The 23,975-nt window shown below is 39.8% G+C and overlaps 1 protein-coding gene across 1 annotated transcript in view; it reads left to right on the forward strand.

Annotated features, from left to right (window-relative positions):
- The first annotated feature begins 457 nt into the window (after window positions 1-457).
- The window catches only part of Naa15-16 (N-alpha-acetyltransferase 15/16), a 167,031-nt gene continuing 143,513 nt past the window's right edge, over window positions 458-23,975 (forward strand). Inside the window, exons 1-10 of the mRNA XM_069319137.1 lie at window positions 458-647; window positions 10,827-10,905; window positions 14,320-14,582; window positions 16,251-16,385; window positions 18,705-18,852; window positions 20,998-21,163; window positions 22,091-22,320; window positions 22,619-22,785; window positions 23,069-23,221; window positions 23,704-23,832. Of these exons, the coding sequence (XP_069175238.1) occupies window positions 588-647; window positions 10,827-10,905; window positions 14,320-14,582; window positions 16,251-16,385; window positions 18,705-18,852; window positions 20,998-21,163; window positions 22,091-22,320; window positions 22,619-22,785; window positions 23,069-23,221; window positions 23,704-23,832 (1,530 nt within the window). The 5' untranslated portion in view covers window positions 458-587. The remainder of the gene's footprint in view (window positions 648-10,826; window positions 10,906-14,319; window positions 14,583-16,250; window positions 16,386-18,704; window positions 18,853-20,997; window positions 21,164-22,090; window positions 22,321-22,618; window positions 22,786-23,068; window positions 23,222-23,703; window positions 23,833-23,975) is intronic.

Raw genomic sequence — 23,975 nt, forward strand, 5'->3', positions numbered from 1 at the left:
CTTTGTCAAATTTTCTTACAATGTACCTGTGAAATTTTTTTTTAAATTTTGCTAGAATTTACCCTCTTAAAATTATCTATTAGATTAAGGACCTGCCAGAAACGCTATGCGTGCTAGTGGCTTTACAAGGATGTAAAAACATCAATGCTATGTACCCTCATAAATCCAATGTACCTTCTTGTATATAAATAAATAAATAAATAAATTAATTAATAAATAAATAAATAAATAAGTAAATAAATAAATAAATAGGACATCGTCGAATCTGAACTCAAACATTCAAATCTATGCAAGTACAAAAAATAAAACCACTTGATGCTCTCATAACTATATTTATTTAGCCGGTAGAAATAATATCACGATTTTGTGCAATCCTCTGGTCACTGCAGGAGACAATAAGCAAAAAAAGTCATTTAAGAATGAATGTGAGACCCGCCATTATTGTTTACATGACGTCACTTCCCCGACGTCATCTCCTACAGCCGCCATCTTGGCCGGCACCACGCGGGATTTTGGACAATTTACGCTTATATAGAGAGTCTAGGGCGACTCAAAACAGATATAAGCTGACACACAAATAAATAATCATGGATCCAAAAAAACAGCAACTTCCCCCTAAGGAAAATGCGCTATTTAAGCGAATTCTGGTGAGTTCTAGAGACGCATGGCTTGTTGTTGGGGTTCGTCTGCATAAAAACAAAACCCACAAAATATTTTATTTCATCTCCTGCTCGCTGTCATTACACGATACCGACACTTTAGGGTCGTCATCGGCATCTTAGATAGCTTAAGATTTCCCTCGAGGCACAGCTAGCGCAGGGTAAAACGCCGAGTGACTGCAATAAATTCCCAAAGGACGAGTCAGGTGATAATGTTTTGCAGAAGGAGCAAAAATCACCTGACAGATTTATATAAATACTCTTCGGTTTAGGAGCTCTAAATCATCCATTTTTAACCTTTTGATGTGCCATAGTTCTAGGGGTAAAAGTTCTATCCGGTGCTTAAAACACGGGGACACGGTGGCCTGAGAGGACACGCAATTTGATAATGAGAATTAGAGTCCTTACAGGATGTGTTGGGAGTAACCCCAGAAGCTCCCTTCTGACGCCTATGTCCACCCTCTTCTACATCTCCCTCACACACTAGCTTAATACAGTCTATTTATTGCATTTTTTTTAACTGCCAATATCAATTGTTATTTTCTAGGTTGAAAAGCACAGATTTATATTTTTTGTTGGGAGAGGAAGTCTGTACTCATGCTTGCATCGACGTTCCCTCTATGGTCGCACTCCTTGGTACCTATTTACTGTTAGGCGAACTGGACACCAGGTGAAAGGAAACTTTCTCAATAATTTGTCCTGCCTCGGGATAAAACGCAAGGATTGTAAGTCGGAAACGTAGACCAGTGTACTGCAGGATCCATTATGATGCGGCAGCCAGTTTAGACTTTCACTTCGTTTTATTTACAGCTTTTTATTTTACTATAAATTTAACAAGTTTCTCCTTACAATGTGCATATTGAATATTGCAACATGATGGTAATTCGATTGTAACTTGTACACATGTTAAGTGAAAATAATGTTAGGATATTGTTGGCAATTTGGTATATACTGGTATAGTCACTAGATTATATCTGGTATAGTCACGGGGACCAAAATCTGTTCCCCATTGCGTAGTGGTAAAGCACTCGCCCGGCGCTTAATGAGTGCCTTGGCCTGGGTTCGTATCCTGGCCGGGGAGGATTGACTGGGCGCCAATCCTTAACTGTATCCTCTGTTCACCAAGCAGTGAATGGGTACCTGGTTGTTAAACGATTTGGCAGGTTGTGTTCCGAGGAAAATTTGGAGTAAGGAGCTGCCCAAAATGCAATGCGTGTTAGTGGCTTTACAAAAATGTAAGAATTCTTGTATATAAAAAAAAAATACCATTGATGAGGGGACAAAGCCTGTAGGGGTTATCAAGATACACTTAGCCGGTCGGCCGAACGGACAGCACGCTGGACTTGTGATCCTGTGGTCCCGGGTTCGATCCCAGGCGCCGGCGAGAAACAATGGGCAGAGTTTCTTTCACCCAATGCTCCTGTTACCTAGCAGTAAATAGGTACCTGGGTGTTAGTCAGCTGTCACGGGCTGCTTCCTGGGGGTGGAGGCCTGGTCGAGGACCGGACCGCGGGGACACTAAAGCCCCGAAATCATCTCAAGATAACCTCAAGAAGATAACCAAGGTAAAGGCTATCTGCAAAGTCATCAAAGTTGCTGGCCACAAACAACAATGCTAAATCTGATTGAGTGATGCAGAGGTAATTCATTGTGCTTTACCCACAGAAATGCAATTTAGAAAACTACTTGTAGTGTCTGCACTGTCTCAGACAAGGTAGTCTCTATTCCAGATACTTCATTCCAGTCTGTCTAATTACCCAAATCTACTCAAAGCACTACCTAGTATTACGTAAGTAATGAAGAAATATGATAGATTTTCTCACTATAATGTTGTTGCTGAAGGTATAACATGAAAAAAACTTACTTTTACTCATAAAAAATATACATTTACAGTATAACGAAATTAGTCTAAACTAAGTGGCATGAGAGGCCATAGGAAGTCGACAATCCAAACGACAATGTTGTGGATCGACTTATCCAAGATATATTGTTCCTACAGCTTATATTAAGTTAGGTTTGGATAAGTTAGGTTTAGTTAGGTTAAGTTTTGTTAGGTTAGGTTTTGTTAGGATATGTTTGGGTAGGTTGGCTAGGTTAGGTAGGTACAGAAGGCTGATATGCTTGTAAACACTCTCCAAGCAACAATGTGTCTTGGATAAGTCGCTCCACAATATTGTCGCTTGGACCGTCGACTTGCTTTGATGTCACCAGCAGCTTATTTTCATCTAATTTCGTTATGAAATGATACTTTTTCAGAGTAAAAATATGTTTTTCCATGGTCTACATTCAGCACCAACATTATAATGAATAAATATATCATATATTTATTGACCAAACCACACACTAGAAAGTGAAGGGACGACGTCACAATCGACTTGAGAATGGTCCAGGACGGACCGAAACGTCGTCATCCCTTCACTTTTTAGTGTGTGGTTTGGTCAACATTTTTCAACCACGTTATTGTGACTTCTCACCTGCATCATATTTATTCATTATTAACGTAATGCTAGGAAGTTTTGGGTAGCTTTGGGTAATAATATGGACCTCTTCATTCCAGTGTTTCTACATTTCAGATTCTTCATTCCAGTATTTCTGTATTTTCATATAAAGTATTCCTTTATCCCAGTGTTTCTATAATCCAGTGCGTCCTTTAGAAAATTTCTGTATATCAGCTGCTCCATTGCTATATTTTTGTTTTCCAAATTCAGTATGTGACAATTTTTTTATTTTATCAATGTGAGATAATCATGGTAAACATACAAACACAAACATTGAGTTATATTACACAAACAAACACAAACATCTTGAGTTATATCAAACGAACATCTTCATTGTATTTTGAGTTTAATGCACTCTTATTTGGTAAGGTTAAGGAATGCAAATGGCTGATGTGCTTCCACAATCTTTTAACTCCCTCACAACAGAAGGCATTATTTTCTGGATAAGTAACAACAGTGGGCAAAGTACAATATATTGTCCTCGGATTAACTCCTCATTAGAAGAATAATCAATACTTTTTTCAAATTTGTAAAAAGTGCTTTGTTTTTATGCACTATGCATAGTTTAGCAGTAGGGTTTAATGTAGTGGTTTTCACTACTGTAGGGAATACAGGTCACTTCGTACTGAAGATAATGTGGCAATGGATTTAAAAGCCTTTCTAACCTGACCCAGCCTTACCTAACCTAACAAATAGGGTTTGAAAACTGGCATAAAACTATTTCAATATTTCACAATTTTATATTGTATTAATTGTTAGCTTAGATAAGGGTTGTCTAGGGTCTCATTTCATTATAATATTGCTAAGTTTTTGTGCATATTATGAATGTTAAACCCATCAACTTTGTGTGTGTGTCCGAATCAGGTCACTTACAACATAGCACTTGTTGAACATGCTACAAAGTGCTACGTCACACAGAGAAAAAACTAGGTTGGATTTCAGTTGTTGATCGAACAGTATCAACCACATCCTTAACAGTGTTATGGATAGCATTTTTGGCAACACCTAGCACTACAAGTCATGCTGTATAATTGTTGATAAGGCTCACTCCGACAGCGTGCAGAATATCGCAGAGAGGGCTATAAGCTGCCATTTATTTCATGTCTTACGTTGTCTAACCTAACTTGTCCAGAAAGTTTAGAAAGTGTGGTTAGGCTGAAATATAATATAGTGGTTGTTTGGTTGCTTCTATTGTGAGAGCTAGTTGGTGTTTTATCAGAACACCGCGTGTTGTAGAAACTGCTGCTGAAATTTGTCCATGCAGCAATGAATTATGCGCAGTTACTTCAAGGTCACCAATGTTATATGATAGCAGAACAAGTCACCCCTTTCAGTTAACCATGATACAGTATTTTGAAATTTTGGTGCTTGTTAGGCTAGGCTGGATTGTTTGGTTTGGTCTTAGTTTGTCTTGGTTTGGTTTGGCTTGGCTAGGTTAGGCTAGGCCAGGCTAGGCTAGACTAGGCTTGGCTAGGCCAGGCCAGGCCAGGCCAGGCCAAGCCAGGCTAGTCTATGTCAGCCTAGGCTAGGCCAGGCCAGGATAGGAAAGAAGTGGCTAGGCTAAGCTAGGTTAGGTTAGGTCAGTACAAGTTTGATTATTTTAGGATATGACCAGGTTGAAAAACGAGGTGACTTTACCTGAAACTCACATCAGGCACTTGCAAATTCTGTTAGACTGAAATTTGGATATGTTAGTTTAGTAGAAATGTGTAGGAAGCTGTAGGGTAAGTCCACAAGACTGCTAAAGAAGCAGACCTTCTGGAAACAGAAGCAAAGGGGAAGGGGTGCTGCAGAGAATGGGGTTTTCCCAGGTCTAGTCCAAAGCTTGGTAACTTATGTGTTGTTGTTGTTTTTAGATTTAGCTACTCAGATCGAAATGTCCATGTAACACAGGCTATGGTGAGCCCGTAATTTATGTGACACTTATGTGAAAGACGCCTGAATATGTAGGTCCCAGGTAAGTGTGGGGCAAAGAGGTGAGGTGTTGGAGAAGTTGAGCATGGTTACCCCTGTAGTGGTAGGACGTTTGCTCCAATTATATGCAAGTTGATGTACAAGATTCACAGAAATTAGATAGTTTGGTGCCCGATGCACAAATGCCACTCTTTTTCTCGTGACGCATCTGAATTATCTTGATATACTGTACTTTCTAGGTTGCATTATTGCAGCATAATACCTCCCCAAACATTCTACCTAAAATCAATCATAAATGCACGCATCAGATCTTAAATACTGTATGTAGAGTTGATTGTCTGTTAACATAATTGCATCACAATGGACTGGCTTAGGAGAATAATCTCAAAGAAATGAGCATTTATTTGATCCATTAAACAATTGGGAGTGAATGCGAATTGTACGATTCTTGCAGGAATTCAATAGAGTAAGGTCTCACTGTACTATTAGGCAACACTTCTGTATCATACCTAGTTCTTGGATATTCGACCCTCCTTGGTGACCAGACATGGGCATCCCAGGGAATCAGATAATAGTATCATATACCCAGTGTTCCTTGGGAACCATTGGGCTTTAGGATTTGATATTGCTGGACATGGTAGCAGTGTCAACAGTCATTGGTAGTGTTTTCATATTTGATATTTTTTCTATTGCCCCTCCCTTCCCCATTTTCTCTTCGTGTCCAGATACAGGCATTAGTCCTCTTACCCCATGTTCAATGGCTCATTTCTTGAAAACCACTTACTGTACTTCTGATATTGTACAGTACAGTATTAGTATTCAACATATCATAGTGTCTTTGACATTTTCATTTGATTTTCTCTTGGATACTATAATTAGTTTTGGTGGCCAGATACTAGCAACCAGCTGATTGTGGGGCCATTATGGAGTGCCGTATGTGGACACCTAATTTATTACTTATAATGCATGTTTATGTGTCCACCTCTGTATCATCCTGCAGTTTAAGGACTGTATATCTGCTTGCAAACAGAAAAGTACAAATTAAATGAATGTAGACTTTAAATTTGATAAAACCCAAAATATTCTGAAATGTACAGTACTGTATACTGAATTGTGGAAAACAGATTGTTTGTTCTCTCTGCTCTTGTGTTCTCATCATAATCAACAACTAATTACTCTTCCAGCAGTTCTTTTCTGGACAATGTGTTTTGTAGCATGGAAAACATCTTAACACTTGGACTGGATCAAAGTGGTCCTTGCAGATAAGGCCACAACTTTATTGCTCTGCAGCCTTCTTCCTTTTGTTTGGAACTCCTGCACCTCCTTACAGACTTTATTATGAAGCGCCTGCAAAAATAGATTGTTGCCAAGGCATGTTTGAATTGTACAGAGAAAGTCTGTGCTGGCAGTTTTTCTTTCATTTGACCTTTGCAGCCTTGCTAACACTTTCTGGTACTGTCTTTACTTTGTGTACCATCTGTATTAGTATACATATTCAAGGTTGTCTATTCAAAGAGCAGTGTTTTAATTGTCTATTGGAATTTAATGCTGAAAAAACAATTATAAAGTACAGTACTGTATAGATAATTTCCTCTGTCTTAGAGTTGTTTAGTGCAAATGACATTTGGACACCTGCTCTGCCGACTGCTAGCTAAGAGAACATGATTATTGCCCCTTTGGGTCATGATACGGCTGTCTGCCATTCCTCTTTAATAGCCTGCTTTCCAATGCCTGGGGTCACAATGATGTCAGTACAGTAGTTTTTACTTTTTTTTTTCACCGTTTTCCGCTTGGCTCTCCAGGCAAGGAATTGTTATCTTGTACTCTTTAGCCTAGAAGTGCCAGGAGTTGGTGCGTCTTGGTGGACTTCTGATGTGTGTTTGGATCTGGCTGCTGCTCTCCTGGTCACCGTAAGACATTGAAAAATTTTGTCCGATTTGATTAAGAGTTTTAGAGAGGCCTTTGTGATTTTGGTATTTGTCTTTGATGTTGTTCAGCTACCCAGAGTTAACAGGATCCCTGATGTCTAGTGTCAGTGGGTGTTGATAGTCATTTTTGTTGGTGCTGTGTGTTGGGTGGGATGTCTGGTGCTTGTCTTCCCAGGGCCCACCAGGGTGTCGCCGAGTACATGCCAAGTACACAGTAACCACTGTGTTTGGTTTTTCCTGTAGGTGCCTTTAGCCTATTTCCCACAACCACCACATTACCTATCCTAGAAGATGAAGAGTGATGCTAGAGACAAGTGAGAATCGGTCAATAGTTTTGGAAGGCTGGGATGAATATGAAACAAAGCAGTTCCCGTGGCGCAGTGGTAAGACACTCGCTCTGCGTTTTGTGAGCGATTTGGCCTGGATTTGTATCCTGGCCAGGGACGATTGACTAGGCGCCAATCCTTAACTGTATGCCGCTGTTCACCCAGCAGTGAATGTGTACCTGGTTTATTAAACGATTTAGTGAGTTGTATTCCAGGAAAAATTAAGATTTGGGATCTGCTCGAAATGCTGTGTGTGCTAGTGGCTTTACAAGACTGTAAGAACTCTTATACAGTGGTACTGTACCTTCATTTTCTGATTTAATCCGTTCCCAGAGACAGTTCAAAAACAGAAAATTCGAAAGCAGAAAAAAATTTTCCCATAAAAAATAATGTAACTGGAATTAATCGTGTCCACACCCCCAAAATATTAACATAAAAATACATTTTATACATAATACTACAGTACTTATATTTTGTACTACAGTATGTACAAGTATATCTTATCTTTATTGAGGACTCTTGTTGGCGTATACTGTAGAAGACAGCGAGGAAAGGGGGGAAGGAGGAGGAGAGCTGTTAGTGTTTGGAAGGGGTGTCCCTCTCCATTATAACATCAGGCAGTGATAACTTCTCTGGAGTACTCTTTTTACATTTTGCAGGCATACTACTAGGACCTGGTTGTGGCTCACTGCTTGCTTGTCTTACTAAGAAGCTGTCTATAGACACTTGTTTTTCCCTACGTTTTAACATTAGTCTGTAGTGAGACATCACATTGTCTCACTATGAATGATCTCTTTGTTTTTCCTCTGTCGTCATCCTCACAATTATTTTCTTTGGTTGAACTTTACCACTGACTTTCTTGGAACCCATGGTGTGATATATAATAAGAACCTTTATGTTCAGAAACCAAAACTGCACAAAACAGTGAAATTCATTCAAGCGGGGTCGTCACTTTGCAGGAGACACTGGTAAACTGAAGCGCACCATGTACTCGGTCAGCCCGTACGTGTATCAACAAACTCGAGCACCGAGGCAAACCTCGAATATCGAGTCAAAATTTTTCCAAAGAAATTGAGCTTGAGAACCGAAAAATTTGAAAAGAGGGGCATTAAAAACCGAGTTTCCACTGTATATATAAATAAAAAAAATAAAAACAGCTTTATTAGTGTTTGATTAGATTTGTTATCATGTGGAACCTCGGTTTTCGAATGCCCATTTTCAAATTTTTTGGTTCTCGAACTCAATTTCTTCGAAAAAATTCGACTCGATACTCAAAGTTTGCCTCGGTGCTCAAGTTTGTTGATATATTTATGGGCCGACCGAGCACATGGCGTGCTTCAGTTTATCGATGTCTCCCGCTTAGTGACGACCGCGCTTGAGTTCTTTGTGAAGAATTTATTGTTTTTGTGTTTTTATTGGTTAGAACATTAAAGGACTCTTCACCTATATAGGGAACGACGTTCCCGTTCCAATCTGCATCTCTCTCTTTTTTTTCTTAGGGGTATGCGGTTTGAACATATTTCTAGTGCTACTGAGCTTATTTTTTCCAGGCACTGGTTCAGGTTTGCATTTTCTAGCTGTTCTTCCCAGTTTATTTCTGTGAAATCCTGGTTTATTTGCTCCCAGTTATCTGTTTATTATTGAAGTTGAATTTGCTGAAATCTCCTCCACCGGGAATCTGGACTGGTTTTGAAGGACTATTCCCCATGGTTGTCAGAACTTCAATTAAGTTGTGATCTGAGTAACAGGTATTTGTAATCATTATGTTCCTGATCAATTCATCATTATTAGTGAAAATGAGGTCCAGCGTGTTCTCCTTCCTAGTTGGTTCTACTATTTGCTGGTTTAAGGCAAACCTGTCGCACATCCGTAGCAGGTCATTTGCATGTGCCTGTTCATTTAGGCTACTTCCTGTTATTCTTTCTGATATTATTGTATTAGCCAGGTGCTTCCATTTCAGGTGCCGTAGGTTGAAGTCCCCAAGCAGGATGATGATCAGGGCTGGATTTGTGAGGTTTTCCAAGCAGTGTTCTATTTTCATTGGTTGGTCTTTTAAACTGCTGAGGGTTTGCCTCCGGTGACTTATATACAAGGACAATAACTACATTTAGGATCTCTATTTTGATTATCAGCACTTCCACCATATCATTTGAGGTGTTTAGCAGCTCAGTACAGATGAGTGTGTCTTTGATGTAGAGGCTGCCCCTCCCTGAAGCAGGTGTTTCCTATCACATCTGAAAAGATTGTACTCTGAGATCCATATTTCACCATCATGGTAGTCCTTTGTGAGAGTTTCCATTAGGGCTGCAAACACTGCATTTGCCTCATGAAGGAGATCATCTATAAAATGAACTTTGTTGGATTTGCATGTTTTTATACCCTGGATGTTGGCAAATATAAATGATGTTATTGTGTTAGTGGAAGTGCTGGATGCTTTACTTGGTGTTAATATCTGAGGCTCTGGTAAGGAGGTCACTGTGTTTGCGTCCTCTCTAGCATTTGATCGAGTTGGTGGTAGAGTCTGGTCATTTGTAGCCATTCTTCTCCTCCTGCTCCTCTTGCTAAAAAATTATCCCAGTCGATGGAGTAGTGGCTGTTTTCATAATGGCGGTCTGTCGGTTTTATTCGCCTGGTACCTCTTATATGAAAAGCTGGACATTCAGCATTGAAGCACTCTTTCCTGTCCAAAGAGTTCTTGCAAATTTCTGAGTGAAATAATTTACAGCTTTTGGTACATTTATCTGTATTGAGGAGGTTTCTGTACTTTCTAGGGTGATCGTACTTACATGTTCCATTTGTTCTTCCCGATATCCCATGTTATCCCAATAATCTCGATATCCCATCATAGTGAGTCTCACTACACACAAATTTTAAAACGTAAGGAAAAACAAGTGTCTGTAGACAGATTCTTAGTCAGGCAAGCAAGCATTGAGCCACAACCAGGTCCTAGTGACAAACATAAGAGAAGTGTCGGCACTTCTCTGAAGTGAGAAGTGTCCCAGAAGTGTCATCACTGCTGTTATAATGGAAGGGGGACTCCCTTTCCAAACACTAATACCTCCCCTCCTTCCCCCTTCCTCACTGTCTTTCATATGCCAACAAGTCCTCAATAAAGGCAAGGTACCTACGAGTATTGTTCTGTATAAAATGTGTTTTTTTTACTTAATATCTTTAGGGGTGTGGAACAGATTAATTCAATGCTGTATGCATTATTTCTTAATTAAGGGAAAATGCGTTTCAGTTTTCAAATTTTCGATTTTCGAATCATCTCTGGGAACGGATTAAATTTGAAAACTAAGGTACCACTGTACTCATGTTTGTAAGCATTGTTGTAAATTATATATTCTTAATTTTATCACTTCTAAGGGTTCCAAGAAAAGTCTGGCTTATAATATTTTATTTTACCATATAATTTTGTGGAATCGTAATGGAAAATTGTCCTAGCATTTATGGTTTGAAATTTTTTGTCCTGTACTATTTCATGTATTTTGTTTTCCACAGAAATGCTATGAGCAGAAACAGTACAAAAATGGATTGAAATTTGCAAAACAAATCTTGGCAAACTTCTCTGACCATGGAGGTAAGTTCTTATTATAATTTGGCTTTTGTACAGTATTCCGAAATATATAAATTCAGTACCGTATTTTCCTTTTAATAGTATGCCAACTGTGGTTAGTGTGTAAAGTCCGAGCCTGCAGGTGGTATGTGAAATCCAAGCTTGCAAGCAGGGTGTGAAGTTCGAGCCGGCAGGTGGTGTGTGAAATCCAAGCTTGCAAGCAGGCTGTGAAGTTCGAGCCAGCAGGCGGTGTTTGAAATCCAAGCTTGCAAGCAGGGTGTGAAGTCCGAGCCTGCAGGCAGTGTGTGAAATCAAAGCTTGCAAGCAAGGACCTTGCAAGGTTTGTGAAATCCCTACCTTGCAAATCTGAGCCTGCATGTGAAGTGTGAAATCCTACCTTGCAAGCAGGGTGTGAAATCTGAGCCTGACTTTCTCTCATGTGCCTTACCATCATATGAGGAATGTCATGTGTTCCACTTCTGTTTGGGGAGAAATTAACTGTTCTCACATCAAAGTTGTCATGAAAATTGAAAGTGATGGCATGAAATTGAAAGAACAGTAAAGTGTTCCTTCCTAATTTGTTTGTCTTTGTACTTTATAGTATTGCCATTTTAAAATCTACATTTTTAAGCTACATTTTGAGCTTTATTTGAAAAAATTGGTTAAATCTTAACTACAGTATTTTATTTTTTTTAGTCCTAACAAAATCTTCCAATAATGGTGAGCTGCCAAGTGGTATGTGTGTGTGTACTGGGTTGAGAATTGTCCAGAATCTTCTTGCACTAATAAGACCCGGTGGAGACTCTGGGGAAACACTGATGTTTAGTCCTACACTCACTCTAGGGAAACACTGGTATACAGTCCCACATTCACTCTAGGGAAACACTGGTATACAGTCCCACATTCACTCTAGGGAAACATTGGTGTACAGTCCCACATTCACTCTAGGGAAACACAGGTGTACAGTCCCACATTCACTCTAGGGAAACACAGGTGTACAGTCCCACATTCACTCTAGGGAAACGCAGGTGTACAGTCCCACATTCACTCTAGGGAAACACAGGTATACAGTCCCACATTCACTCTAGGAAAACACAGGTGTACAGTCCCACATTCACTCTAGGGAAACACAGGTGTACAGTCCCACATTCACTCTAGGGAAACATTGGTGTACAGTCCCACATTCACTCTAGGGAAACACAGGTGTACAGTCCCACATTCACTCTAGGGAAACACAGGTGTACAGTCCCACATTCACTCTAGGGAAACACAGGTGTACAGTCCCACATTCACTCTAGGGAAACACAGGTGTACAGTTCCACATTCACTCTAGGGAAACACTGGTATACAGTCCCACATTCACTCTAGGGAAACATTGGTGTACAGTCCCACATTCACTCTAGGGAAACACAGGTGTACAGTCTCACATTCACTCTAGGGAAACACAGGTGTACAGTCCCACATTCACTCTAGGGAAACACTGGTGTATAGTCCCACATTCACTCTAGGGAAACACAGGTGTAGAGTACCACATTCACTCTAGGGAAACATTGGTGTACAGTCCCACATTCACTCTAGGGAAACACAGGTGTACAGTCCCACATTCACTCTAGGGAAACACAGGTGTACAGTCCCACATTCACTCTAGGGAAACACAGGTGTACAGTCCCACATTCACTCTAGGGAAACACTAGTGTACAGTCTCACATTCACTCTAGGGAAACACTGGTGTACAGTCCCACATTCACTCTAGGGAAACACTGGTGTACAGTCCCACATTCACTCTAGGGAAACATTGGTGTACAGTCCCACATTCACTCTAGGGAAACATTGGTGTACAGTCCCACATTCACTCTAGGGAAACACAGGTGTACAGTCCCACATTCACTCCAGGGAAACACTGATGTATAGTCCTACATTAACTCTAGGGAAACACTGGTGTATAGTCCCACATTCACTCTAGGGAAACACTGATACATTCCCTGTGACTAGGGAAACATTGATACATTCCCTGTGACTAGGGGAAACACTGGTACATTCCCTGTAATTCTAGGGAAACACTGATACATTCCTTGTGACTAGGGAAACACTGGTATGTTTCCTGTGACTCTAGGGAAACACCGATACATTCCCTGTGACTAGGGAAACACTGATACATTTGCTGTAACTCTAGGGGAAACACTGATTCATTCCCTGTGACTAGGGAACTGGTAATTCCCTGTGACTAGGGAACTGGTAGATTCCCTGTGACTAGGGAAACACTGGTACATTCTCTGTGACTCTAGGGAAACACTGGTATGTTTCCTGTGACTCTAGGGAAACACTGATATGTTCCCTGTGACTAGGGAAACACTGGTACATTCCTTGTGACTCTAGAAAAACATTGGTACATTTCCTCTGACTAGGGAAACGCTGGTACATTCCAGTCACTCCACAAACACATTGTGGAAAGTATTGGCCTAGCAAAGGCGAAGTTGTTTCACAACCAACCCAATAATGGATGCCTGTTTATCTAGTGGTAAACTTGGTCAATTCAACAGCTATCATAATCCACCTGCTTCTACTGGATGTTAACTCTGTAAATGAGGATACAAATACCGGTCTCAAAACCAGGTGTTAAACCAAGTGGGATGCTAAATCAGAGGTCATTAACCCCATTCTGTGTCCCTGTTCTGTGACAACTCTGTAGTGTGCAAAAAAAAAAGAATTAAACCATTTACTTTCAAACATTGTTAAAATACAATTCCATGTTTACAAAAAACTAACCAGAAACTTGCATGTAGCTTGCTATGAGTGTGGTGGACATCTTATCATGAGGTTATCTTGAGATGATTTCGGGGCTTTTTAGTGTCCCTGCGGCCCGGTCCTCGACCAGGCCTCCACCCCCAGGAAGCAGCCGGTGACAGCTGACTAACACCCAGGTACCTATTTTACTGCTAGGTAACAGGGGCATAGGGTGAAAGAAACTGCCCATTGTTTCTCGCCGGCGCCTGGGATCGAACCCAGGACCACAGGATCACAAGTCCAGCATGCTGTCCACTCGGCCGACCGGCTCCCCGACATTACATAACTTGTCCACCTCGTACAGTAATCAACCAGTCACTTATTTCATTCTTAGCTCTTACATATGTTCTACTTCCTAAATGTAGGGGGCTCATAAATGTGGCTTTTATAATTACTAAAATGGGGCTTTAATCAGTTAAAAAGAAAAATAATGATTCATGCAGCTATATACGGCCTATACAAAATTACACACTGCCTATACAGAATTGCACACTGCCTATGCAAAATTATACACTGCCTATACAAATGTAACCAATAAATTACGGTCTTTAATACACATTTGCAAGCCGTTTTATCAAGCATCTAGTTTGTAATACTGTACTACTATGCTTTTTTGAATACTCCGAGATGAAAATGTATTTTATTCCCTTTCAGAAACACTTGCTATGAAAGGGCTCATACTGAATTGCCTGGGGCGAAAGGAAGATGCTTACAACTTCGTCAGACAAGGTCTTCGTAATAATCTGAAGAGTCACGTGTGTTGGCATGTCTTCGGACTATTACAACGCTCTGACAAGAAGTATGACGAAGCTATCAAGTGCTATCGAAATGCCCTCAAGTGGGACAAGGACAATCTTCAGATATTACGGGATCTTTCTTTGCTACAGATTCAAATGAGAGATCTTGATGGCTACAAGGCAAGTATTAATGTGATGCAGATTTGTAATCCTGCATATCCTTGTTAAATCCGCCATATCTGCCATATTCTTGTTAAATCCTTCATATCCTTGTTAAATCCTCCATAGCCAATGTTAAATCCTGTATATCATTGTTAAATTCTGCATATCATTGTTAAATCCTCCATAGCACTGCTAAATGGAGGATTTAACACTTTCAGCTCTTAGCACTGCTAAGCCGTTTTATGCTCTTAGCACTGCTAAGAGCCGAAAGCAGGGGAAGGGGGGGAAAGGAAGCAGGGTGAACAGCAGAGGAAGGACCAGGGAGTGCGTACTGAACCAAAGTCAAAGCGACTAATGCTCACAGGTCCGGGTCCCAATAACCAAAATGGAGCCGCTTTGGGGCATCCGGGTAGGCGACCAACCTAGTGCGTTGCAGCAACCTAAACCTAGCATGCAACATCAATGCTGCCTGTACCTGAATAGCAATATCATCAGAATGGGTATATTGGAGAACTAGGAGAGAGCACGACTCACAAGACTCCGGGTCAGAGGTGTCGATGATCCAACAAGCAGCATGACAGAGGCAAAAACGGTGACTGTCTTCCTGAGACAAGGGCATACAACAACTCTCAAACTTGCACTTGGTGAAGTGGGACCCAGAAGACGCATCCATAGGTCTAATGAACCACAATGGGGTTTTCTAGGGGCCTCAGGCTGACTGCTACGTGAAGCCCAGACAAGGTACAGCAAAACCAGCTGGGCCCAAACTAACAAGGGAATCTGTTAAAAGTTGAATCCCTGCGACGTGTGTAATCACGGGGAGGGGGGGGGCCCTAGAGGAGGAAACAACCCAAACAACAGAAGTGGACCAATAGCCAAACCAGGCAGACCCCCCCCTCCAGGCAAGGGAAAAAAAGAAAACGTCCCCAGAGCAACAGAAACTGACCATTGTGTCGGTAGGCGAATTGCACTGTACCTTGCGCCCCTACCAGCAAATGATACAACTTCCTACCCAAGGCCAAACAAAGGCCACAAAAACCCCAGCTGGTCCCAAGGGCGGGGTAAGAGCCTAGCAGCAAAGACCCCTACGGAAGCGGTTCCCAAAAGCTCTATAAAAGGGAACCCTTGAACCTAAGGGTAATAATAATAATAAATACAGGGCGCCCAGGGAAGAGAACCCTGAACACATGCAGCCCCAGTACTATTCAAAGTACACCTGGCCATTGAGTCTCACTCACAGTAGAAACACACCACTAAGGCACACAACTGCACAGAAATCTGAGGCCAGAGTCAACGTCCTATACCATCCATCTCTCATCCCCCCCCGACCACATAAGCCGACGAACTGAATGGCACATTGGGCAATCTTATGATGGTGGATTAAGTTAGCCTCTCCACTGTATCTGGAGTGAAGCCTCTAAAAGTATGTGGCAAGACAATTTGCAAAGTTTCTTGTCACAGTGGGTCTTGAAGTTGACTAGATGGTGGATTCGTATTCTCTGGCTAGGGAAACAACGAAAGGGATAACTCAGAAAGGAGCTTTTCGTTCTGCTCAATGCTCTTTATTAAAAAAAATTGCAAACAAACTGCACTGCATTGAATTAGCACTGTGTGAAACAGCATGAGTGTACAATGTTATTTGTTTACTGAATTTTTTGTGGCTATATAAACTGTTTGTTGTTACAGGAAACTCGGTATAAATTATTCGAACTCCGACCCACACAACGTGCTTCATGGATTGGTTATGCAATGTCTTTCCACCTATTGCAAGATTATGATACAGCACTGAAGATCCTTGAAGAATTTAGGAAAACTATCCAGGTGATTATTTTTATTAATATTCATTTATTTTTCCCAAGTGATTCCAACAAACTACATTTAATGAGTTGAATAGAGGGATGTATATATAAATTTCACCGTATCTTTTCATCCAAATAATGAACATAGTGTGATGTATTGCTCAAACAGAAGGTTCAGGTCCCACAGGAATTATATTGATGTTATTGAAGTTTGTGTCTGGATTACAGTCTAAGCTCCAAAATTTTAACTATAAGATACAATCGAGTTTGCATCTTACGTAGTTTACACCAACATTTAATTTATTCAATTTTCTTAGAAAAAAAGAATAGAACACATCATTGCTCACATTTAAGCACATCATATATGAACAATGATCTGTAGACATTAATTAAAATAATTATATGAGAGCTGTAATTGTTGGTTATTTAAGTGAAGAGGAGTATCAATCTTATAGCTAACAACAGTACACCAAAGTTGTCTGCCAATGGCCTGACTTCCCAGCCATGATTGCTCTTCTCTATCAACTTAGTCATGTCGTTATAGGTATGATGGTTCTTTCTCTAACTTGGTCTAGCCACACTGCTATTGCCAGCAGACATCTTTTCTATTCACAAGTAATTAAATATAAAAATGGAAACAAATCTATTGAGTATACAGGATGTCACCAACACGGAGACAAAAAAAATCACAGTGTGAATGTGCCCAACGTCTGTAGCACTTGGCCGCCCACACAAAATAACTCGCATTCATATCACAGTATAGGTTCATGAAAATATTTATTTAAAATATTGTTTGTCAAATAATATCTATTATTCATGGCTCAAAAACAGCAAAAATAGTGAAGTATAAAGTGATCCACTGGACGTTACTTTTACAGAGTTGATGTGCATTTAACAGAGAACATAAACAAAACCATTTTTGGATATGTTAGTTCTATAGGAAATTTTGTTCCATTATTTAGATGTATTCATTAAAGAGGTGCAGATTGTGAATGTTCCACAGCTGTACACTTTATGGTATATGTGTTTGGATTAAGTAAAAATATCCAGATTACTGTATTTGCATTTCCGATAAATATAAAAAATTGAAGAAAGTTATTTTTGTGTATGTTCTGTGATTTATGCAAATGTAAACACTTTAAGCTGGCTGTAAAATTGGCTAAAAATTTAAGTGGCCTGTACGAATAGGAAGTTTGATTGTACTGAGTCGTCTAGAACAAGTTAAACCATGGGCTGCACGGGAAGTTCTCAGGCATTTTATGTATGCAGATCCAAGCTGTACACATTTGAACTTTTAAGCATATGATCCATGGGTACGGCGCAAATCTGGGGTGACCCCAGGACGCTAGTTTGATCCTGCCGTCCTGCTCCAAAGATATTCTCATAGATTTGAAGCTTTTCAATTTTTTTTTTCAGTACTGAGAGCACAAATGTTATGCCTACAGTCAGATTGATGAGTTTGAAGCTGACATAAGCTGCTGAAAACACTGTCCCATTTTACTTTGTGTGTTTGTGTAATTACCTAAGTGTGTGTGTGTGTACAGCATAACTACAATGTATAACTTTAAAATATAAATAAATATTTTACATTTGTCAATAAAGTGGCACTTGTTATGAGGGTCAATGTGTATTTGCATTCAGCAGGCAATTGGGTACAGCTGTATAAGTGGATATAACATGCCAATAATTGGATATAGCCATGTAAGCAGACATACCAAGCCAATGTTGTTGTTGTTTTAGATTCAGCTACTCTGAACAAAAAGTTCCAGGTAGCACGGGCTATGGTGAGCCCATCGTACACACCTGGCACAGGAGATGTGCCATCAAGCAAATGATTCGGTATATCATACCTTACCTTGCCATGATTTCGGGGCTTAGCGTCCCCGCAGCCCGGTCCTTGACCAGGAGTCCTCGTTGCTGGACTGGTCAACAAGGCTGTTGGACATGGCTGCTCGCAGCCTGAAGTATGAATCACAGCCTGGTTGATCAGGTATCCTTTGGAGGAGCATAAGTGGATATACCAAGCCAGTGATTGGCTATTGCCGTATAAGTGGTTATACCAAGCCGGTGATTGGGTATAGCCATATTAGTGGATGTTCCGAGCAAAGACAGAAATCGTCTTGGTTAACAATGAAATCCATGCGTGTTTATTGAAAGCACGGAAAAATATAATTATTCCCAGGTTACAAAGGTTAAGAAATGCTGACATAGCATGATAGCTTGATTAGTAGCTCTTGTTAAGTTTTAGATAGGGCATGGAAAAGGTCTTTGATAAGTTTAGTTTTAAATATTTAAATATTATTTATTTATTTGTACCTTTAATACTTTTTTTATCTTTCAGAAAACTACTTATGACTATGAGTACAGTGAACTCTTGCTGTACCAAAATCTTGTCATTAGAGAGAGCAAGAATTTACATGAAGCATTAAAACACCTCAATACCTATGAAGCCAACATCTGTGATAAAGTCACACTCCAAGAACTTAGAGGTCAGTTGTTCAGATTACAATAGTTCAAATTGATGTGGGATGTAGAGGGAGGACCTGTATTCCATGAATACCACCAGGCATGCCTTGATACTGTTTCATGACATGGCTGTACGACAGCTCCATGTCTACATTATCTCGTTACACAGTAATTACCACATTTTCTGGCATATATAAGACGCGTCTGATTTACAAGGGTAATTTTTTTTTTTTAAGTATGTTACACATTTATTGAAAGTTATATTCATTTGGTATTATTCAGAGAGCATGTGATTGTAAATACATGTAAATGTAAAAATGCATGTAAATACAATATATAATCGGTTGATGGTGGGCAATGAATGTGTTATCTTGAGGGTTTCTTGAGATGATTGCTCTTGTCTATGTCCCATCGTGTCCCTCTTGTCGTGTGCCCTATCCACTGAAAGAATTTAGTAGTTGTGTAGGATATCAGCATGTGCGCTTCTCTACTGGATGTTAAGTTTCTTTTCCAAGATCTATATAGTTGTAATGGCTTAGTGCACTCTCCTGATAATTACCTTACCTACCTCCTATCAGGAGCATGCCCTCATATCCTGTGTACCCTCTTATCCTGTGTACCCTCCTACCTGTGTTCCCTCCTATCCTATGTGCTCTCCTATCCTGTGTTCCCTCCTATCCTATGTGCTCTCCTATCCTGTGTACCCCTCCTATCCTGTGTGCCCCTCATATCCTGTGTGCCCTCCTGTTTGTATGGAGGCACACAGGAGGAACCTACTTGTCTGATTCTACTTTGGCTTTGCCCAAGTTGTTCACTTCAATCTTTCGGGATACAGTTGCCAACTTCAATTTATGGTGTTGGTTTGGACTGTCTTGCTGTTGAACTCCTTTCTCTTCTCTACCCATCTTTCTGGATGAAAGAGCAGGTGTTGAATGAGCCTCCCCAAGGTTCTGCTTTTTGTGCCCAGTACTGCTTTTGCAGCCTTTTTGGCATTGTCTAACAGGTTCTGCTCACTTTGAGGGAACTGTGGCTTTCAGTAACTTTTAATCATTTTATGTCCTTTTATGGAAGGCTTTAATGAAGGAGGGACATCTGCAGACCTTTCATCAGGGTTATGATTGAGAATCCTTTGCTTGGTCCCCTAATTCTACCAGTTGGAGTACAGAATTATATGAACATGTTTGCTGATGATGCTAAGATAATAGGGAAGATAAGAAACCTAGATGATTGTCGTGCCCTTCAAGAAGACCTGGACAAAATAAGTTTATGGAGCAACACTTGGTAAATGGAATTTAATGTGAATAAATGCCATGTGGATAAATGGAATGTGGAATTGGAGAACATAGACCCCACACAACCTATAAATTATGTGAGATATCTTTAAAGAATTCTGACAAAGAAAGGGATCTAGGGGTGGTTCTAGATAGAAAACTGTCACCCGAGGACCACATTAAGAACATTGTGCGAGGAGCCTATGCTACACTTTCTAACTTCAGAATTGCTTTTAAATACATGGATGGAGAAATACTAAAGAAATTGTTTACGACTTTTGTTAAACCTATCCTGTGTGGGAGTCGGTCGGCCGAGCGGACAGCATGCTGGACTTGTGATCCTGTGGTCCCGGGTTTGATCCCGGGCACCGGCGAGAAACAATGGGCAGTTTCTGTCACCCTATGCCCCCTGTTACCTAGCAGTAAAATAGGTACCTGGGTGTTAGTCAGCTGTCACGAGCTGCTTCCTGGGGGTGGAGGCCTGATCGAGGACCGGGCCGCGGGGACACTAAAGCTTGAAATCATCTCAAGATAACCTCAAGGTTGTATGGTGCCCACTTGTGGCAAGTCATCGTTGTACCTTGAGGCTTCATATGCATAAGAAACAGTGCTTGGAGTATTCCCTGATAGAATCCTTATTCAATATTTGTATCATAAATGTAGCATTTTGATAATTATATTCAGTAATTACGTATGTGAATTAAGATTTTTAATTTTTTATTTTTCCTCTTTTTTTTTCGTAAGATTTTCCTCGGCTGGTACACACATGGATCTAATGTGAGAAACGGAACATTACATGCATACAGTAATATAGATAGCCCTTGTCATTCATAAATGCTTAAGGCTTGTGCCTTGCTCCTGAATATTTGTACGTTATTTTTTATTCTTTCCTAACAGGAGAATTATTAATGAAATTGGGAAGAAAAGAAGAAGCGTCAGAAGTCTACAGAGGTTTAATCAAGCGTAACCCAGAGAACCGCAACTACTACCTCAAGTTAGAGGAGGCCTTGGGGCTTGCCACAGTTGAAGAAAGACTAAAATTATATGAAGAGCTCAAAGAGAAGTAAGTTGTATCCCTTCTTGCAGAGTACATTTGTACCCTTGTTATACTTCTGGGTCGTACATGAGATAAACACTCACAGATTTCATTGTCAACTGAAAAGAGACCATTTGTTTTTGGTCCTGATACCGGTTATATGAGGAAAATGAACACGAAAAATGGCTAAAAAATACATTTACTTATGATTAAAATTAGCACTATCTCTTACAGAACCTCCGGTTGATAAACTATACATATACTGTAGTTAGGACACATCTTAGGTACACAATTGCAAATAATTAAGTCACAATAATGTGGCTGAAACAAAAATCCCAACCTGCACACAAAATGAAATAAAAATGAGGACATTTTGGTCTTTCCTGGACCCCTGATAAGGGTCCAGGACAGACCAAAACATTATCAGTCTCATTTGTGAGGGTTGAGTTATAGGAGGTACATTAGTTGAACCCATGTATCTCTGCTACATATATAATTATGTGCTATATAAAGAGCTACAGGAAGTAAGTCAAATTTAATGCACTGTATATTAAGAGTGCTACCCTGAAATTTATGTTCATTAACATTATTTATTGTTGGCTGTAGTCTGGTTGGTATTACTTTTTTTTTTTTAAATTCAAACTATGGAAGTTGCTTTACATACTACCTGTAGTCTAGTATTAATCTCTTGGATTGGCCAAGCTCTTATTGGAAGGGGCAAGGTCATTTTTCTTACCAGGAAGAGTGCCATCTCATGATAAAAAAAATGAATTCTGTGTTCATTGAAACATCTGTCCATTTATTGACAATAAATTGACAAAGCATGTTTTGCAGCCAACCTTTTGTTGAAGAATTGTCACTAAAACAAATGCTGGTATACATTTCAGGAACCTGTAAACAAAATATTTGCGTTGAAGTGGCTTAGCTTACACTTAAGCTCTCTGTATCTTACAGGTTCCCCCGTGCTCAAGTGCCTAAGAGACTACCCCTCAATTATGCCGTAGGGGAAGTACTTGAATCTTTGTTAGATCTGTACCTAAGAGCAGCGTTACAGAAAGGTGTTCCTCCACTCTTCACTGATATTCGATCGTTATACAATGATCCTGAGAAGATCCAGATAGTTGAGAAACTTATGAATGGCTACCTGAAGAACTTGGAGGAAACGGGACACTTATGTGAAACAGGTCGGTAATACATTTATTTTGCTCAAAACACACATCGTATGTACTCACCTAGTTGTGCTTGTGGGGGTTGAGCTTTGGCTCTTTGGTCCCACCCTCATTCTTCATTCTGGTTTGTGTTATGTTTTGAAGATCACAGCAACAGTAGAGATCAATTAGAATACAGTACAGTAATTTAATTTTTTTGTGTGTAAATTTGCAACTGTAGGGCTGAGTAAACAAACTTTGCAGTTAATTCATTTCTTAAACACACAGAATCACTGGGCAACATTTTTAAGTAATTCATTTATCTCCCTGGCAGATAATGAGTACAAGGAACCAGCCTCCATCTTATATGTATTGATGTTCTTAGCACAACATCACAGCTACTTAGGAGACATAGAGAAGGCACTTGCTCTCATGGAACAAGCCTTAGAGCACACTCCAACCCTTATAGAACTCTATATTGTCAAGGGTAAAATATTAAAGGTAAGATGGCCTCTTGATATAAGTTGAGTGTTTGAAAATAATTGATAAAATTGTTTTCAGAAATTGTTTATTTCTGGACCAACTAATTTGTATCCATTATTGTCAAGGGTAAAATATTAAAGGTAAGATGGCCTGTTGATATAAGTTGAGTGTTTGAAAATAATTGATAAAATTGTTTTCAGAAATTGTTTATTTCTGGACCAAACTAATTTGTATTCATTGTTTTGTGGTATAATTTGTTGTTTACCACGATGGGGTTTTAATTTTCCATAATCTGTTACAGCATGCGGGTGATTATGTGGGTGCATACGAGGCCTTGCAAGAAGCCCAGGCGCTTGACACCGCTGACCGATATGTCAATTCAAAGGCAGCATCATACCTTCTTAAAGCAAATTTAGTCAGACAAGCTGAAGAAATGTGCTCCAAGTTTACTAGAGTAAGTGAATTTTGAGTCCTACCAGTCTCGTATTGATCTTCAACATTTTATCGAATATATTTTCATGTTATGAATATACAGCATGACTTGCCACCATAGCTTAATATCTCAACCTGTCCTCTCGAATAATACATCACATTTTGATGTCAAAATCCTCAATGAATGAAATGTGATGTACAGTACTATAAATCAGAGCCGTTCACAAACAACCATGTTTTCTATGTGTAGGTACATCAGTCAGAATAGGTTAGGTTAGGTTCAGGCAATTTAGTACATCATTTATCTGATGTGACAACTCGAGATGATGACTAAAGGCTGGCTGGCCAATACAATTTACAAAGGGTTCGATCCCATTTGTAATCCTTCATTATGTTCTCATTTTCAGGTAAGTAGTTTGTGTACTACCATTTTTGTTTGACAAAGTATAGTATGGTTTTAAATAACATAATGTAAATTAAGTTGATTTTTTCCTTTGACTTAAGGAGGGTGTGTCAGCCATGGAAAATCTAAACGAGATGCAGTGTATGTGGTTCCAGACAGAATGTGCACAAGCGTACTACCGTCATGGCCAGTATGGGGATGCCCTTAGGAAATGTCATGAAGTTGATAGAGTGAGTATTTGACTAATACAGTATATATATGTTCATTTATTATCTTTCCTTATTTAAGTACAGTCCAAACATATCAATATATTTAACCTGTTTATCTTGTGCAGTTTTTACTATGCCTCGGCATATTTGTAGTATGTTAGAGA

The sequence above is a fragment of the Procambarus clarkii genome, chromosome 92 (genome assembly GCF_040958095.1).
Source record: "Procambarus clarkii isolate CNS0578487 chromosome 92, FALCON_Pclarkii_2.0, whole genome shotgun sequence".
In the NCBI taxonomy this organism is placed as follows: Eukaryota; Metazoa; Arthropoda; class Malacostraca; order Decapoda; family Cambaridae; genus Procambarus; species Procambarus clarkii.